The sequence below is a fragment of the Astatotilapia calliptera genome, chromosome 20 (assembly GCF_900246225.1).
Source record: "Astatotilapia calliptera chromosome 20, fAstCal1.2, whole genome shotgun sequence".
NCBI lineage: Eukaryota > Metazoa > Chordata > Actinopteri > Cichliformes > Cichlidae > Astatotilapia > Astatotilapia calliptera.
In genome coordinates, this window is record NC_039321.1 from 29,536,591 (window position 1) to 29,553,650 (window position 17,060).

A 17,060-nucleotide genomic window follows, 5' to 3' on the forward strand; every position below is an offset into this window, starting at 1 on the left:
AATGAGCCATAATAACTGAAGTTTCTATCTAACCTTTATTGTGTGCTATTCCTTCATCTGTCTTTCTTGAACATTAATATGAGCACCAAAACAAAAATGACTAATTGTATTGGATTTTTGTTTTATGTGTTGTGAGCCACTTTAGATATAGATAAAGTATCTTAATTTAATTTAACAGATGTTTTAATCAGCTCTATGAGTTGGGGAGATATGGATGGCTTCAGCAGAAATGGTAAACACACTGTGAATCCCTGGACCTCAAAAAGCTGCATAAAAATCCATAAACACCCATTTATGACTTGTTCATGTGAGCAACTTTAAGAGTTTGAACTGTGAATGACTTGCATAAAAATACCTTTACTTTTGGATTGCTATTGATTAACAGCACCATCTGCTGGGGAAGAGCAGCCATTGCGCTTTAAACCTTTAACGGATAAAAAGTCGTTTCACTTTGAAAAGAAACAAGCCCATGTAATGATACCCATCATATGTTATCCGGCCAAGATGGTGATTTTCCCTCAGGTAGGAAACTTCCAGATATTAAGTTACAGTTTGCCTCCATAACAGTTCTTACGAATTATATTCAAGAAATTTCTAGTATTATTTTCTGACTTAAATGCTTTGTGAATGGAATATTCAGTCTAAAATGAAACCGACAGCAACTTTAACACTGAAAATGTTTATTAAAGGGTGCTACTGTACACATACTCACAACATTTCATTCACACAAGAAATAGTCTACATTTTAAAAATTCTGCACTGGCAAAAAAAATAAAAGAAAATAAAAAATAATAATTCAGGAACCGAATACTTGTTATTAAAGGAATCGACACCAGAAGGATCATCTAAGTTAATATCAAGGGACATAATTTGTGTATGGTACATATGAAAAGGGGAGAGGTGCACAGCCTTCATTCACAATGCCAATTAAAGCTAAAAACATTGATAAAAAAAAAATTTAAATCAAAAATAAAACAGATTTTATTGGGTAGACACGAAACATTTGGTCCCAAGAGTCCACGCTGGAGCACAACAGATCAAACTGCAAAGCTGACATACATCTAGTGTATAAAAGCTTGGAGGTGCTTTTCAGGTCCCAGAAAAGAAAGAGAAAAAAAATGTAAGTAAAATAAAAGAAATCTTAAGCTAAGAACAAATAGAGTCAACACAAGAGAACCCAGGATGTGACCAATTCAGTTCAAAGCTTGCTTTAATGTTTGAAATTATGGCAATGTCAATAACCATTTAACATAAAAATCAAAAGATGACTAACAACAACTATTAAAACCACAGGGTTGTCATAGGGATTGGTCACACATTCAAGGTTTACATCTTTTGGCCACAAGGTGGCAGACCCTAATGACAGGCACAACCCTGGCTTCATTTCACTTGGATACATAGAAGATTGTCAGACTTGAACACACAAAAACCCCAAAACAAACAAACAAAACAAAAACGCTTATTTAAAAGGGGAAAAAAAAAAATGTGCATAATTGGTTTTACTGTCCTTTGGGTTAGCTGTTGATGTGGTAATGTATATTTGTATAGACCGGTATATTTGAACGTGAAAATAAAACTTTGTTATTTAAAAAAAAAAAAAAAAAAAACACCCACACACACAAGACAAAAAACAACCCACCACTACATTATGAATTACATTATGAAAAAACTGAGTAAATCCATCCTGGCAGGCTTTACAGCAAGACAAATGAGAAACCTATGATATCGAAGTTTTTCCTTTTAAAAGGAAGCGATTATGCAGTCAGGAAAGTGCGGCGGCGGCTTCCTGGCTTTAAAAAATAAAAAATGTTTCCATCTTTGTGGTGTCAGCTGGGTTCTTAAAAAGAAGAGGTACACCGTTTATAGCAAATTAAAAGTTGTGAACCCACAATGGAACACACTCTGGGTTAACACAGCCTTTACCAACTCTGATTTTCAACACTAACATAATCGTATCCTGTAAGCACTAAAACAATGTGTTAAAATTTTTTTTTTTTTTTTTTTTTTTGAAGAAAGTAAAGAATACAAAGACAGAATAGTATAAACTCTCCCCAGTAGCATATCACCCATGTCAACTACAGCTTCTCCTCCTGAATGATGGATCCTTTTTAGTAGTCTGGGCCCGTGTGCTCCAATGAGGCTTGGATGGAGATAACACAGTGTCCAAAATTTGTGTGTGTCATTGCTGGACATGGTAAAAATTGAAGGTTGGGAGTTTAGGATGTGAAAAATGTCCGACTCAAGGTTGTCCCTGCAGTGAAGAGGTCCCGTTTCCTCCTGAGGCGATACACTCACGCACTGACTGCATCCTTCTCCTTCTTGTCACTGTCTTCATGCCAGGTGAGACGTTCCTCATAGAAGGCTATGACAATCTGTGGGCACTTATGATTGGCCTCCTTTGCGAGCACGAGATCAGCCTCATCAGAGTCTTTCCTGGAAAGAGAAAGTTTAAAATTACCGCTTGGGTTTGTGTCTTTGCACAACCAAGATATAATATCTCCGTTTTCAAAACACTTGCAACATGCAAATTTTGTCCAACTAGTTAAAATGTAGCATAAGATTTCACACATTACATTAATTACATGGAGTGCATTTAAATTCCATCTGCTGCAAGTGATTTTTAAAATAACTTACAAGAAATTAAAAGAAAAAGAAATTTGAACTGTACAGCTTTCTGTGATAAATTAAACTACTATTAAACTACTACAACTATTATCTGACATTAACCCTTAAACGGGGCTTGACCAAGGATGAACAACAGTGTACTACCCTTATCCCTCAAGATAATATGCAATTACATACCATAGGCCAGCTAAGCTATAAATGCTGCTAAAGGCAATTTACAAATAGAAATATCAGAGTGTAAGAAGAATTATGTCAGTACAGCCTGCATACAGCAGAAGAACTGCCTGCATCTGAATGGTTGTGCATATAAGAAGATTTCTAACACTAGGTGCATTTATTGATCGATTTCACACAAAAACTAAAGGCAAAATTAAATCAAGACTTTCAGAACCTACCACTTCATAAGAAACATGAGGTCTCCACACGAGTCTGTTGCTCCAATGATCTTCTCCGGCTCAAGTCCTCTCTCAAAGCCGCGTGCGACTAGAATGTCATCCTGAAAGACCCCGAACAAAATTACTTTAGAAATCTGGATTTTGTATTAAACTCTTGAATTTACACCAGCTGTCTTTAAATGTAAACAGTCTCAGTTTCCACACACCTTAGATAAATGTGTTGTGCTAACTTAATGTCAAGTGAAAAAGGAAGCCAAATGCAGCACATTTCAAGTTCTAGACATCCTGCTTCTGCAGCCAAAAATAGTTCTTACCTCTTTTTTCTTCTTGGGCTTACTTCCACCTTCCTCGTCATCATCCGAGCTCCTCTTCTTTGAGCTGCTAGAATCTTTGGAGCGTCCAGAGGCGGCCGTGTTTGATTTGCTGGCCCCACTGCTGGGTGTGGAGGTCCCGCCACTGCTTTTCTTGTAGGTCTTCATGAATTCTGAAATAAGCTCAGGGCAATCCAAATTTTTCTCTGGTTCCCATGTGTTGTGCTTGCTGAGAAAGAGCACAGAACAGAAAAATCAGTGCAGCCTTAATGCACCAGTTTGGATTGGAAACTGCAAGATATGCTAAAAAATTTGATATCTTGCAATGTTTAAAACACTATAATCTAATGTTCCTTTCATGGTCATTACTGTGCTTTAGATGACAGCATCTGTGTCTAAGAGAGCTGCTCTGTTGTGCACTGGGTGCATCTTGGACCCGAGTGTTAGAATAGCAATCTCCAATAACCTACCTACTCCAAAATGTGACCAACTGTTTACAACATTTAATTTTAATAGAGATTCAAAAGATTTTTGACTATGGGAGCTATGACCGTTGTTAGTACATTTATTTAATTACTTACTCCGAGTATCCCTTCCACTTTAGGAAGAACTCAACCCTTCCTTTCACCACCCTCCTGTCCAGCACTTTTTCCACAACATATTCTTCCTCATCAGAGGATGAAGACTCTTCTCCGCGAGACTTTTTGCCCATGGTAAAGTTTGGTGCTTAACACAACGCGGTTGCAGGTGACACTTCCCTGTTTAGAAAGAACGGAAAAGCTCGCGTTAAAGATATTTGAGTTTTGATCGCTCTCCCACTAGCTCTAGTTAATAAAAAAAAAAACCGCACCAATTTTTAAAAAGAATAATGGCTACACAGCCACATCACTCCAATCGCAAAGCAGCTACAAATTACAGATCGGTAACACTTTAACATTAGCTAATTAGCCACAGCTAGCAAGATTGTTATCATATTTCAACGAGAGGCTTAATATCGTTATAGTTTGTTTAATTGCAACATGCAACGTTAAAAAGACCAACTAAACAGTGCAGCTAAATATCCAGATCGCAATCTACTCGCTAAATCGGTGAAAAGTCGGTCACTGTTACTACAAAAACGTACAAATAGCAAGGACGACGGCTACTAGCTGAATGGCGCTAGCAGCAAAGCAAATGAAAACTTGCTACAGCAGGTAGCCTGCAAGCAACCGCTAAATCGAGCTAAACTACTATGCTATCAAACCATGCGCCCATATCTACAGCGGCATGAAACTGCAAAAAATAGTGTCTTACTCTTCTGGAGGTCCCAACCGTCGATCTGTACCCGTCAAACCCTGTCTTTGTGGAGGAGCGGCGAGGCCAACCTTTCAGCTACTTTAGCAGCTAGCACAGCACACACACACATACATACACACAAAGGTGCTGTGCGCAAAAAAGCGCGCGTTAAAGCGCACAATAACTGACCCGCCCCTCAGTCAGCTGATGATCTTCATATAAAGTGGTTGAATGTGCTTCTATCGTGTTTTTAAGTTTATTCTGTAACAATTTGGATTTTTTTTTTATCTTAATACATGTGCACTCTGTATGGAAAATATTTTTCTTTGATAAGAAGGTGTGTATGTTAATGTGGGAGGTAGGGCTATTGCTGTACAAGGCTGCCGTGCTTCCGCCCACAAATCAAAAAAGGAATCATTTACGGTTCGTATGATGTTTAATCTAAAAAAACTGACCATCTTCCTTGTGTTTTCCAGGAACATAACTTAGCGAGCTGTGCCCACTGTATGCTTACTGACTTAAAGCCGTTATACACGACAGACTCGATACCTTCTTCAAATTTTCCTTTTCACATACGACAACCGTAATCCATTTTTTCATTGTCGTCATTGTACACCAGGTGATTGGATGTTGGTAATGATTGATTCTATATGGCCCAATCAAAATTGAATCACTGCGGACGACAAACTGCAGCGGGAATAACTGCCCAATTGCCGTGCGACAGGGGCGGTACCGTTGCTATTTATTGTACTGTTGAATAGCAGGCTACGCTCGTCTGACGCAGATCTCGGCTCTTCGCAAGTTACACAACACGTCTTCAAGGCTAAATCTGCAACATGTCGAGAGAGAGTGTGAGTACTGGGCTCGGGACTACTGCTCTGTTATTGCATGCGTTGTTTTATGTTAGAGAAGGTAGGAAATATGAAGTTGCGGCATGCTTTTGATTCGTAGTACAGTCTCCGGTTTGGGTCGTAGCTGTATTGAAACGCCGCCATTTTATAGCAGCCAGGCCTCGTGGCCTTTTGTTCCTGCGGGTGAGCTGCAGTGGAAATTTAGGACTTTGAATCAACATTTACGATGGGAAATCACGCTTAAATGCAACACTCATTTAAATCACGGCTTACTCTGACAAATAAGTACTTAAAATATTTGCCCTATTCGCTGGTCTTTCAGCGGCTTTGCTAACGTTAATGGCGGCGGTGTGTCCCTCCTCCACACGCCCTGAATATAAATAAGGGGAGCACGGAAGGATGTATGTAGACTGTGAACAGCATTAATTAATACTACTATCACATTAAAGTTATGGTTGTATTACATTAAAGCCGACATTGGAGAAGCTAATCAGATGTTATTGCATTGCTTTGTCTATTGTATAGGTCCCACGTGAGCCAGAGCAGCTCCGCAAGCTGTTCATCGGAGGCTTGAGCTTCGAGACGACAGACGAAAGCCTGCGTGCTCATTTTGAGCAATGGGGGACTCTTACAGACTGCGTGGTAAGTCGGGTTTCATTAAAGATGTAGTCATGATGTTTCAGTGGTCATGGTTTTTTTTATTATTATTATTATTAACCTTTATTTAACCAGGAAAAGTCCCATTGAGATTAAAAACCTCTTTTGCAAGGGAGTCCTGGCCAAGAGGCGACAACACGTTGAAATTACAAAGTTACATACATATTATAAATAACAATTACATTTTAAAAACATTTTTCTCTGGCTCTCTCAATCTGGACTTAAAAGCATTTAATGAAATAAGATCTGCTATCTTCCAGTCTTTTTGCATCATGTTCCATGTGAAAGGGGCAGCATAAGTAAAAGCCCTCTTTCCCAGTTCAGTTCTGGCAAATGGAACATTGAGCAATAAAAGATCGCTTGAACGCAGGCTGTAAGAAACAGTACTTCTCCGTGTGAGCAGATCGCAAATGTAGGTGGGCATTTGTCCAAGCAGGGCCTTATAAATAAAGATGCACCAGTGAGCAAACCTCCTGGAGGACAACGAAGGCCATCCCACTCGAGCGTACAGATCACAACAATGGGTCAAGGCCCTACAGTTTGTAATAAACCGTAAGGAGGCATGATAAACTGAGTCAATCTTATGAAGACACTGGGCGGAAGCATTCATGTACAGCAGATCACCATAATCTAAAATCTTTGCAATAATGTAGAGCACGTTGGTTACTGGCTAATCCAAAAGCATTTGTCTTTCAGGTCATGAGGGACCCCAACAGCAAGAGATCCAGGGGTTTTGGCTTTGTAACATATTCATCAGTGCAGGAAGTTGATGCTGCCATGTCAGCCCGTCCCCATAAGGTTGATGGAAGAGTGGTAGAACCGAAACGAGCTGTTTCCAGGGAGGTGTGTAACAACTGGATGAGGTGCAATTGTTCTTGCATTCAAAAGGCGCATAACAATAACAAATGTCTTTGATTCCAGGACTCAAACCGACCAGGAGCCCACATAACTGTGAAAAAGATCTTTGTTGGAGGCATCAAAGAAGACACAGAGGAGTCACACCTGAGGGATTATTTCCAGCAGTTTGGCAAAATAGAGGTCATTGATATCATGACTGACCGCAACACTGGGAAGAAGAGGGGCTTTGCCTTTGTTACGTTTGACGACCACGATTCAGTTGATCGGATTGTCAGTAAGTGCAGAAGTTGACTTTTTTCCCCCAGACTGTTTTGTCAGACTTTTGATTGTTGGCTAGCTTGTTTACAAAAAATTCTCTCCACAGTCCAGAAATACCACACTATCAACTCTCACAACTGTGAGGTGAGGAAGGCCCTCACAAAGCAGGAAATGCAGAGTGCAGGAATGGGTATGGGAATGAGAGGAGGTCGCAACACTGGTGGCAGGCCCTATGATTACGACCGGGGCTTCAATCAAGGTACGGCTTATTTTGTTGATAGTGGAGTGATTGTTATACTGTGCGATAGCAAACCATATGATTATCTTATTTAGGTGGCAGGGGGCGATATGGAGATGGTCCTTACAATTGCAACGGGGGTGATGGTGGTGAGCATGGTTTTGTCGTGTCTTCCTATTTTCTTTGCATTTCTTAAATTCCACAGTGTATTTTAAGGCTGTCTTATATTTTTAGGCTATGGAGGTGGACCTGGTGGTCCTGGTGGCTATAATGGAGGTAACCGTGGTTACAATCAGGGCTACAACCAGGGTGGTGGATATGGAGGAAACGGTTATGACAGCAATGGTTATGGTAAGATAATGCCATTACACTGCCTTTTACTAGAATTGTAACTTGCTTGAGGTTGACCAATCCTACAAACTCTGTAATCACAGGCAATTGTGGTGGTGGTGGTGGAGGCGGCGGTGGCGGAAATAACTACAACAACATGGGCCACTACGACCCCCAGGCCTCTAACTTTGGCCCCATGAAGGGCAACTTTGGTGGTGGTGGCGGCGGCGGCAGGAACTTTGGTATGAGTTCCCAGACTTCACAAGTAGATGCTTTTATGTATGCTGACCTCTTGTTTTGACTTTGTTTTTTTTTTTTGCTTCCAGGTGGATACGGAGGCTCAAACAACAGCGGCTATGGTGGACGTCCAGGACGATTTTAAAATGACAAAGTGGTAAGAGCTTGAGAGCATGCCTTAAGAGTCTCTTGTTTTTTTTTTTAATGTAAAACAACAGCTTGTGGTGAGCAGGGAATCATTGAGTGCAGATAACCTTTAAACAAATTCACTCTGGATGTCAGGTCACAAAGTCAGTGCACAGTTAACAATGTTGTTCCGTATTGTTCAACAGGACTGAGTACTTAGGAGAGGAGAGCAAGGAGAGGAGAGCAAGCGAAGTGACAGGGCAACTGCAGGTTTACCTCCTAAATCTGCTCAGCCTATGAGTTGTGGCAGGTTACAGCTGCTGCAAGAAGAGATGTACAGTAGATAAATCATGGAGGGCCTTCATTTAAACATTTTGTCTTATGTTTTTCTTTTTTCGTCAATTGTGTTAATGGAAAGCAAGCATTCCAATGAGGTTTTGTGTAGATCTTCAAGTCTGGTTTTTATTTGTAACTGCATCAAATCAAGCTGAAATAAACACCTTTCAGTTTTTTTAACAGTCTCGTTAGCCTTTTCAGTGGTTTTGGGAAAGGGAGGGTTTACTATTAGGTGAAAATGGGTTCAGCCATATACATCACAAGGTGGCCGGGGAAAGTCAATATCAGTGTCTCCTACATGCTGGCTCAGGTCAGTGCATATGCAATACTGGTTAAAGGGCGGGCAAAGAAATGGTGCGCAAATGCCATCATCAGAAAAAGCCCATCACTTTGGTACAAGCTCTGCCCTGATTTCTGCAAAGATCACCTGGAGAATGCTAGCTTACATGCAAAGTCTATGAGGCTAGCCATGGAAGCAAGCTGAGGGAGAGAAGTAGCAAAACCATCGCCAGGATCATTGAAGCAGGGGAGAGTGAGAACAGAGGCCTGAGTCTAGCAGGCAGCAGCTACCAAAAGGCTTAAGTGCTGTTTGTAGGTAAGACCAGACTTCTCAACTACTGATGGTATATCTTGCATTTTGTCATGTAGCTGGTAGTGAGATATGTAGCCCAGTAATAATTTAATCAAGTTTTATGACCATTCTACTATTTGACTTAATTTGGCCTCCAATTGTGCATTGAGGCCCAAACATATTGCATGCTATGAAATGAGCAAATATTTTGTATTTTTGGGGTATTATTTTACTTAAAGTATTTCTATTTTGTAGGTAGGTAAGGTAACGAGACATGGACCCCAAAACCTGGCCTCATTTCTGTGACAATGGTTTTTGCCAGGTACTAACATTACTACTTCTAGACACATCTATTTTTTTTTTATTTTTTTTTAATAATACATTTGAATTAATGTAGTTTTCTCTTCTCCCCACAGGTTGGCTGAAAATTCATGCTGGTGCTCAAAATATTTTAAGAAGGCTGCTGTGCAGATTTTATTTTTTTTTTAACCTTTTTTTTTAATAAAGTGTTTGTATAAAAACAAATCTCTGGTTTCATTCATTAAAAGAACATGAACAGTGTCCATTAATACATTTATGTGAAGCTTAACGTCATTCTTATGACAACTTCCTGTGTGACTCGGTCAAAGTCGGCACAATCGGGTCGAATGTTCTCCAGAGTAAGGAAACTACCCAATTCTTCAGCATGGCTCTCTCTTCTGCATTGTGTGAGGTACCAGATAAATTTTACCATCTGGTGTCTGCTGTAAAGAATATTCATCTATCGAGTATGGTTGTCCATCTTCATCTCGCAAATGAGAAAATACTTGGGTGTAAAGATCTGTAAGACGACATTTAACGAATGCCAAGCTGCGCTGGAACTCGAGCCTTTCTTGTGCCAGGTGTTCCCTTTGGGCCTGGAGCTGATTCAGTTCTCTTTCAAGGTGAATTATGCTTTCAAGCTTCCTCTTCCTGCAGTTCTGAGCTGCGACCTTGTTCTTCCCCCTTCGTCTAATGTCCCTGACCAGTGCTAGTTGAGCATCTGTCAGAGTATACTGTGTCAGGAGCTCATTGAAGTCATCGACAGGTAGATTGATAATCTTATCCATGGGGAAGGGGATCTTCAAAGCTAAGGCCCGCCGCTCATCTCTGCTCAGGGGAGGGGTAGAGATGCTTCCTTGGGGTTTTATGTACATGTTAAGGTGTGAGCTTCCTCTGCTGGACATTGCAGAATCATTGTATAGGTCACTCAAGGCTGCAGCTGAACCCTGGTGTTTCATTGATCGAGGAGTTGGAGTACTCGGCTGTGGCTGAGATAAAATGGGTTGGGCTGAAAAATAAGATGGATGTGCACCTGAGTGTAAATATGAGTGAGTATGATTCTGGTAATCCGCTGAGTAATGGAGGTGGGATCTTCTTGTGTGCTCAGTCATGCTGTCTGGTTCGCCATCACTATATGCCATTCCTATGTCTACGCTTTGGTAACCTGGTGCGCCACCAACAGGATTATCTGGAGAGGCCAAAGGTGGACTGGAACCCAGTGACAGACCAGAGTCGGACTCCAGGTCATCACCGGAGCGAGTGTGTGCATTTTGTCCATGTACAGTCCACTGCATGTGCCCACGTAGTCCCTGAGTGAGACACGCATTGGTTCTCCTGTGCCCTTGATTGACACCTGACATATTTGTTTGCTCCCTAAGGGGCACAAAAGATTGCTGTGGGTGAGAGGAGATCGGGAGTATTCTCTGATTGAGCTGAGGTTCAGAGTTTCCATACATTGTTTCTGTGGAGGTGCCTAGACGATGACAGGTAGGCACCTCTTCGGAATAAAATCCATTGTAAGCCTCAGCGGTTCTCAGCTCACAAGCAGCAGGGGGCTCCGAGTGGGGCTGAGCCATCCCATACTCTCCCACAGAAGCCATGGGCTCCATGGTTTGGTACTGTGTTGTCTCATAGGAGTTTTCAGTAGGGACTTCGAACTCCTGTAAGACAAACACCCACTCATGACTGACAGGTTCAAAGATATGTCACACTCACAACAGTGAAATGACTAAAACCAATTAAATTTAAATAAGACCCCATGAGACAATCATTGTCTGTTTTTTTTAAAGTTTATCTGGTTTGCTATACAAGAAAGTTTGCCCCCACTTCAACCTACCACCCATAGAATATGAAGGGCTCTTAAAGATGTGATCAGGTTCCACCTGGAAACAGAACGGCTATTGTGCAGTACAGGCGGCCACTAGCAATACACAGCATGCCCCCTTTCACAATCCTCCTATCCTGCCATCACTCAAATAGACCATTGTTGCCCATCTCACCTGGATGTATATTAGTTTTTCAACAAGTGTCACATGAAATTTGTTCAAACAAAGATATTCTGTCATCTATGAATCACATTAGTCCTACTTTCAACTAGACACAGAGAATAACGTCCGTGTGTTACAATGAGAAAAGATGCACACTTGTTCCTGTAGTGAGAGGGTTATTATTTATTTTCTTAACCCACGGAGTTGCAGTGGGATCCTTATATTGCTTGCTATGCCACTGACTACAACACAGCCTCAACAAAATATATTTTCCTTCCTCAGAGCTAAACAGCTGGCAGAGGATTTTTTTCATTGAAGCAGCACTTTCTCCAAATATACCTTTGGCGACTGTGGCCAACGAGCTCAATTTGAATTCATCTTTCCACAGCACTTGTTTTAAGAACAACTCTGGCTTTTCCAGATGTTGCTCTGTACATTATAGACACTGAGTTGAGACATTGTGATGAGGTTGCAGGTAATGCTTCCTTCCTGATGACTCTGCCAAGGCCCTTTTTTAAACACTGTAAGTGTAATGCTGCACCACCACTCCTGCAACAGCTAAGCTTGCACCCTCTTCAGAGTCATACGGGAATTTTGTACTCAATAGAAGAGGCGTTCTAGCGGAAAGTTTTCACTTTCTTTTTTATTGCTCTACCTTTCACAGCTACTGTAAATCCCTAAACACAGCTGTGGGCTTGACTTCCTCTGACATCTTTGTAGCTATCTGCTTGTAGACACTTAATAGCCCATACTGTTAAAGGTTACAGCTTGAGCTTGTATCAGCTACAGCTTAACAAATAAGTGAACCTGACTGTTCAGCTATTTTGGTCTTTTCTTGAGTTCAGATATCTCATCAGGTTCTTTTCACTTTAAACAACCAATTAATAAGAGAAGATAATCAAAGCAAAATAATGTGAGAGTTTCTGTTATATCATGTTCTCATTTATTTATTTATTCAGTGACTGATTTATTAAAATTAAACCCGAAACTCTATGATAATGTAACATAAAGAGTTGTGATGATGAAATCTACATCCGCAATGGGTAAAGTAAAATTTAGCATTGTTTTTTGCAGTGCTCCCAGTGTATTTGGTGCTATAGTTACCTGCAGCTCTGTGATGGCCATCAGCTCCTGCCAAGCCACATCCATCTCTGTGTCTTGAGAAGCTCCATGAGATCTCACTCCAGGGAAATTAGTTGGCATGGGCACTCCCCCACACAACTTGCCTGATGTGGCTGCTACCTTTTAGAAAAATAAGAATTTCTGATTTGTTTTGTGGATTTAAAAAAAATTATATTTATATGGACCTATCTATTTTACATGTTGAGGTTTGTGTTTTCATGCCTTGTAGACAGACCTACCTCACAGGGTCTCCTCAGAGGGAGAACATAGTTGGCTGTGGAACACATTCAGGAGACGCTTTTGTTGCAAAAATTCAACCTGGCAGAGAAAGACAAGAGCATGTCATGAAAGAAATATTACACTGAAAAAGAAGGAAATTCAGAAAAAATTACAAACAACGCATTTACTCCATTGACTCGTGTGTACAGGCGAACCATTTAGTCACACCACTCCTTCAAACACAAATTCCTGATGAGTCTTTAGCACATTACACATATGTGCTAAACAGACGACTGTTGGGGTGTTGTAAAGGTTCTGTTGGGCTACATAAAAGGTTCAGTTCAGTTGAGATGACTCCTCCCATCAGCTGTCTCAGGGTGCAGCTATGCCTACTGCTGATAAGACAATCTGCGGGAAAACAGCGTGCTCTATAAGAGTAACGGGGGCCTGGTGGCAGCTTTGGAAATGTTGGTGCAGGGCTAACATGCTTCCAGTAATGGTTCTCTCAACTCTTTTAATTAGGATAGACAGCATTGTGGTCATTTTTTATGTTTCATAGCTGTTTGCTCAGTCATTCAAAACCCAGTTAGGGTTCTGAATGGGACATCACTTCTGTTAGACTACTATAGTCTCTATCTGTTGACTGAGACTTTTTATATAACAATCTGTATCTGTGCTGACCCTGTTTAAAACACAAATACTGAAATTATAGTGGGAATATTCCTTGACATTGTGGTTGATGACTTAAGGCTTTTTTTGTGGGCGAAAATTATGATAATCATCTTATTTCATCCATGCGGTTGAAAGGTCATTTTTATGAATAAAAATAAGTATTTTTGACCAAGCAGCAGTTTTTTCATCAATTAAAGAATGACATGAGATCCATTTGTCATCCTCACATCCTTATAGAAAGTGGTCAGGAAATTATACTACTAATTAAAATTAAATAATTTAAAATGAAAAAAGTTAGGCTGTGTCTGAGGTTCCGCAGATCACAGTTTATTTCTTTTAGATATAGCCTTCAAAGGATCTGCAATTCCCTGCATTAAATAATTTTACTTAGATAGTCCAAATGTGATATAATCTCATAGTTTTCTTCATCTGCTGGACTTTTCTTCATTTTCCTTTTTTTATTTGAATGAAACATCTAATATAATGTTTCTGACCTTCAAAATCAAACCACATGCATTTAACATGCAAAAAAAAAAATGTTTGGAGAGTCTGAGTAAGTCTGTTTGCAATTGCGTAAATGTCCTGCAACATGGAATTATAAGTATCGTATTCTGCTTTATCCAGTCCTCTGTTGGTGGTGAGTTGCTTAAGGCTCCTTCATGTACAGAAGGAGTTTAAATTCAAGATTAAGAACTAAATGAAAAGCAAAAATATTATCTAAAATGTCAAAAACATAAAATCTAATAAAGAAAAACCTTTATTTTACTGTAAATGTATTCTTTATTGCTTCAATGAATGTTAGTTTTACCATTAATGCAATACACTCATAGCACTTTTTTATGTTAGGCTTTTTATAAATCGCAAAAAATATAAGTAGGAAAATTACAGCCTCCAAACGTCGCTTTGAAAAAGCTTTAAAAAAGCAAAGTCTAAAAAATCAACAAAAGGAAGATATGAATGAACTTACCTGAGCAACATTCTCTGCGACTTCAGCTGGTGATGAGTTTAAAAAAATCAGATGTGAAGAAGAATCCTGGAATTACAGGCAAGAAAAGTACTGAGTGCTGCTGTCGCGGTGTTACTCACTTTTAACAGATCACAAGAAGTAAAACACATGAGGCCTCCCGCTCTATCTCTTATTCAACTGTGAGTCTCTCTTTCTGTTCAGCTACACATACAGCCACCGGCATAAATGGGATGGCTCAGTGCAGACAAACGCAATCTTCCTGTAAAGCACCCACACCACAATTTTTTGCACTCTTGTATCCTTAATAGCACACTTGCACCCCAACCTCCAAATTTCCCTTTTGCCCACATGACAAACCACAAACCAACAGTCTGGCACATAACACGGCAATCATTCTGTCAGTCCACAGTGGAGTAGGTAGATGTTTACAAATATATATCTAAACAATGTAAGCAATTCTGATTCTAATTGTGTAATGACAATACACATAAAAGGATCCGATTAAACAACTAAATGTGAGAGAAAAACTAGCCGTATGATTATCTCTGTCCCGGCCAAACCGTACAAGAACAATGTCCTTTCAAATCCTCCCAAAGGAAAGGTATGAGGAGTGTGATGTGGAGCACCTGGAGTCAGAGCCGGCATTGCAGTGAGGGCCCTGTTAAAGCAGGGGTGGGCTTGAAGGCAGGATTGAGACTTAGTTTAGCAGAGATGGAATGCACACCCTCCAACAGGTAAGAAAGACTACATTGTTCCTCTATCTGGCAGAGCAACCGCCAAGGGAGAGAGAGGAGCCGGGGGAGAATGGAGGGGAGCGTGTCTTACATAGCAAGTGACCATTACAATCCTTAACAAAAAATCCCCTCATTGCCCTGATCTGCAGCACTGTGAACAGTGAATTCACAAAGGCTGTGTGTTATAGAGAAACTGCCCCATTGTGCAAAACTTTTCACACAATTCCCGATGATAGAGATGCATATTTATCGTGTTGTAGAGTAATTCATATTTATTGTGTTGTAGTGTGTGTACAGCACTGGCAGCCTCACAGTGACAATGATGATTTTGGAACCAATCTGGGCCATATTAAATATTTGGCATCTTTCTTCCTCTGTTGCAGACCCCTTGCCGCGTACATTGTGTACAACACAATGGTTAGATTCACTCGTTCATCGATGGCACCAAATCACTTGAAGCTGTTATTTCAGCTTCTGTGTCAGACGCATATGTTAATACTTTGTATAGGATTCAAGTATTTGTTAAAGCAAGCAGAAGTAAACACATGCTTGGAGAACTGCTCGCAGAATTTCTCAGAAATGTGAATCTGAAAACCGATGTCACAGTCATTTCTTTCCTCGAACTGTAGTAGCTGAAATTAACTTGTTAAACAGAAAGCGGGAAAACACACACAGACACGCATGCACACACACACACACACACACACACACACACACACACACACACGCATGCACACGCACGTCTATCTATCATCGTACAAAACATTTTAAATGAAAATGAAAATTTTACACATCTGCACAAACATCCAGAGAAAAGTTGTAAATGTGATGATAACTACATTTGAGTTAATTAATGTAACATTAAATATACACTGATGGGCTACAGTTACAAATTTTATTCAGCTGTACATTCACAAGCTTTGGGAACATGGATGGTTTTGTATGGCCCAATATAATATCACATCCCACTGAGACATAAATCACAGTGTTTTCTCATTGTTCTAAGATGGAAAAACTAGGTGGCTGACTAAGTCAAGAAAGGTGAATGTCTACCAGGAATCAAAGAAGGGACTTCCCAACCCAAGTTCCTAGCACCCAGCCCCTGACTCAACCACTGCCACAGCATGCCAAAGAGCACCCTGTTATTACTGCAACCACAGTGGTTTTGAATCTGGACACAGTTCCCAGGTCAACGCCCACATTCCCTGTTTGTGTTTGTTTGCTTCAATTAGTCTTTGACATCTCTGCTTTCCAGCTTGCCTGAACCTTTCATGGCTGTCAGAGTTTACTTATTGTGTAGCTCAGTTCTCCAAACAACTGTGCTTAAAAAACAGGCCAGAGGTGCTGGCTGGGAACTGCCCACAGTTGAGTCGCTCAGGCTTAGATTTGCTTCATGTGTGTTACGTTTTGTATTGACGCTAATCTGAAATGATTTGTCTGCTGTTCTTTACGTGGTCGTTAAAATGTTCATTAAAAATTAAGGATTTGTGGTATCTCTGGTTTTTTTGTAGTATTCAGAAAGCTTTAGCAAACATGAGTGGGAAAAACCGCCTCATGACCAAAAATAAAAAAAATAAAAAAATGGATGTGTGCAATGGGTTGTGGTATCAAAAGGGGAATATTTTTGGAGGCAGTTTCTGGGAAGGGAAAAAAATAGAGAGGGCAGTTTAAGTTTTTTCTTTTTTTATATTGATTGAGAAAAAACTAAAAAGCTAAAAATTACAAAAGGGGTGACATGTATCAGGTAATGTGTGCAGCCGTTAGTGGGAATATGCAGATCGGTATCTGACTGAAAATGCAACCCATGTTATAGGATGTTGTTACACAGGTATCGCTGATACCGATGTGGCAGACAGAATGAAAAAATGTGCATGAAAGTTGAAAGATTAATAATCGTTTTGGAAATTAACTGGAAGCGCAATGGTCTGTCGTTCACACAGCATCAGTAGCTCTGTTTGTCACGATGGTCACACATTACCAGACATAAGAA

At 40.3% G+C, this 17,060-nt stretch overlaps 3 protein-coding genes across 7 annotated transcripts; 1 reads left to right on the forward strand and 2 right to left on the reverse strand.

The window, feature by feature from the left end:
* Positions 1–663: 663 nt before the first annotated feature.
* cbx5 (chromobox homolog 5 (HP1 alpha homolog, Drosophila)) lies at positions 664–4,876 on the reverse strand. Its single transcript, XM_026153812.1, has 5 exons — positions 4,625–4,876; positions 3,913–4,089; positions 3,335–3,560; positions 3,021–3,121; positions 664–2,433 (listed from the first exon to the last, which is right to left on the reverse strand). Exons 2-5 carry the CDS (start codon positions 4,041–4,043, stop codon positions 2,292–2,294), a joined length of 600 nt encoding a protein of 199 aa, XP_026009597.1. The 5' UTR covers positions 4,044–4,089; positions 4,625–4,876; the 3' UTR covers positions 664–2,291.
* A 469-nt stretch (positions 4,877–5,345) lies between these two features.
* hnrnpa1b (heterogeneous nuclear ribonucleoprotein A1b) lies at positions 5,346–9,543 on the forward strand. Of its 2 annotated transcripts, XR_003270795.1 has the most exons (11): positions 5,346–5,457; positions 5,983–6,099; positions 6,811–6,957; positions 7,036–7,246; positions 7,337–7,489; positions 7,564–7,617; positions 7,703–7,819; positions 7,903–8,040; positions 8,125–8,192; positions 9,324–9,390; positions 9,485–9,543. XR_003270795.1 is itself a non-coding variant. In XM_026153811.1 (10 exons), exons 1-9 carry the CDS (start codon positions 5,443–5,445, stop codon positions 8,178–8,180), a joined length of 1,008 nt encoding a protein of 335 aa, XP_026009596.1. In that variant the 5' UTR covers positions 5,347–5,442; the 3' UTR covers positions 8,181–8,192; positions 8,368–8,677. The 2 variants fall into 2 exon arrangements, 1 of the variants encoding a protein (XP_026009596.1); XM_026153811.1 differs by lacking the exons at positions 9,324–9,390; positions 9,485–9,543 and adding an exon at positions 8,368–8,677 and having other exon boundaries at positions 5,347–5,457.
* Positions 9,544–9,647: 104 nt separating this feature from the next.
* Positions 9,648–14,718, reverse strand: nfe2 (nuclear factor, erythroid 2). Of its 4 annotated transcripts, none has more exons than XM_026153807.1 (4): positions 14,337–14,718; positions 12,718–12,796; positions 12,461–12,598; positions 9,648–11,029 (listed from the first exon to the last, which is right to left on the reverse strand). In XM_026153807.1, the coding sequence occupies exons 2-4, from the start codon at positions 12,763–12,765 to the stop codon at positions 9,749–9,751; spliced, it is 1,467 nt and encodes a 488-aa protein (XP_026009592.1). In that variant the 5' UTR covers positions 12,766–12,796; positions 14,337–14,718; the 3' UTR covers positions 9,648–9,748. The 4 variants fall into 4 exon arrangements, with proteins under 4 accessions (XP_026009592.1, XP_026009593.1, XP_026009590.1 ...); XM_026153808.1 differs by lacking the exon at positions 14,337–14,718 and adding an exon at positions 12,913–13,091; XM_026153805.1 differs by lacking the exon at positions 14,337–14,718 and adding an exon at positions 12,886–13,091.
* Between the last annotated feature and the right edge of the window lie 2,342 nt (positions 14,719–17,060).

Coding starts and splice junctions, on each gene's coding strand:
- hnrnpa1b (XM_026153811.1), top strand. Junction 6,958..7,035: donor AACGAGCTGTTTCCAGGGAG/GTGTGTAACAAC, acceptor CTTTGATTCCAG/GACTCAAACCGACCAGGAGC. Junction 7,247..7,336: donor TTCAGTTGATCGGATTGTCA/GTAAGTGCAGAA, acceptor TTCTCTCCACAG/TCCAGAAATACCACACTATC.
- nfe2 (XM_026153807.1), bottom strand. CDS start 12,765: ATGTGTTCCACAGCCAACTATGTTCTCCCTCTGAGGAGACCCTGTGAG. Junction 12,599..12,717: donor CTCTGAGGAGACCCTGTGAG/GTAGGTCTGTCT, acceptor TTTTTCTAAAAG/GTAGCAGCCACATCAGGCAA. Junction 11,030..12,460: donor TGGCCATCACAGAGCTGCAG/GTAACTATAGCA, acceptor TTTGTCTTACAG/GAGTTCGAAGTCCCTACTGA.
- cbx5 (XM_026153812.1), bottom strand. CDS start 4,043: ATGGGCAAAAAGTCTCGCGGAGAAGAGTCTTCATCCTCTGATGAGGAA. Junction 3,561..3,912: donor AAGTGGAAGGGATACTCGGA/GTAAGTAATTAA, acceptor GCTCTTTCTCAG/CAAGCACAACACATGGGAAC. Junction 2,434..3,020: donor CTCATGTTTCTTATGAAGTG/GTAGGTTCTGAA, acceptor TTCTCTTTCCAG/GAAAGACTCTGATGAGGCTG.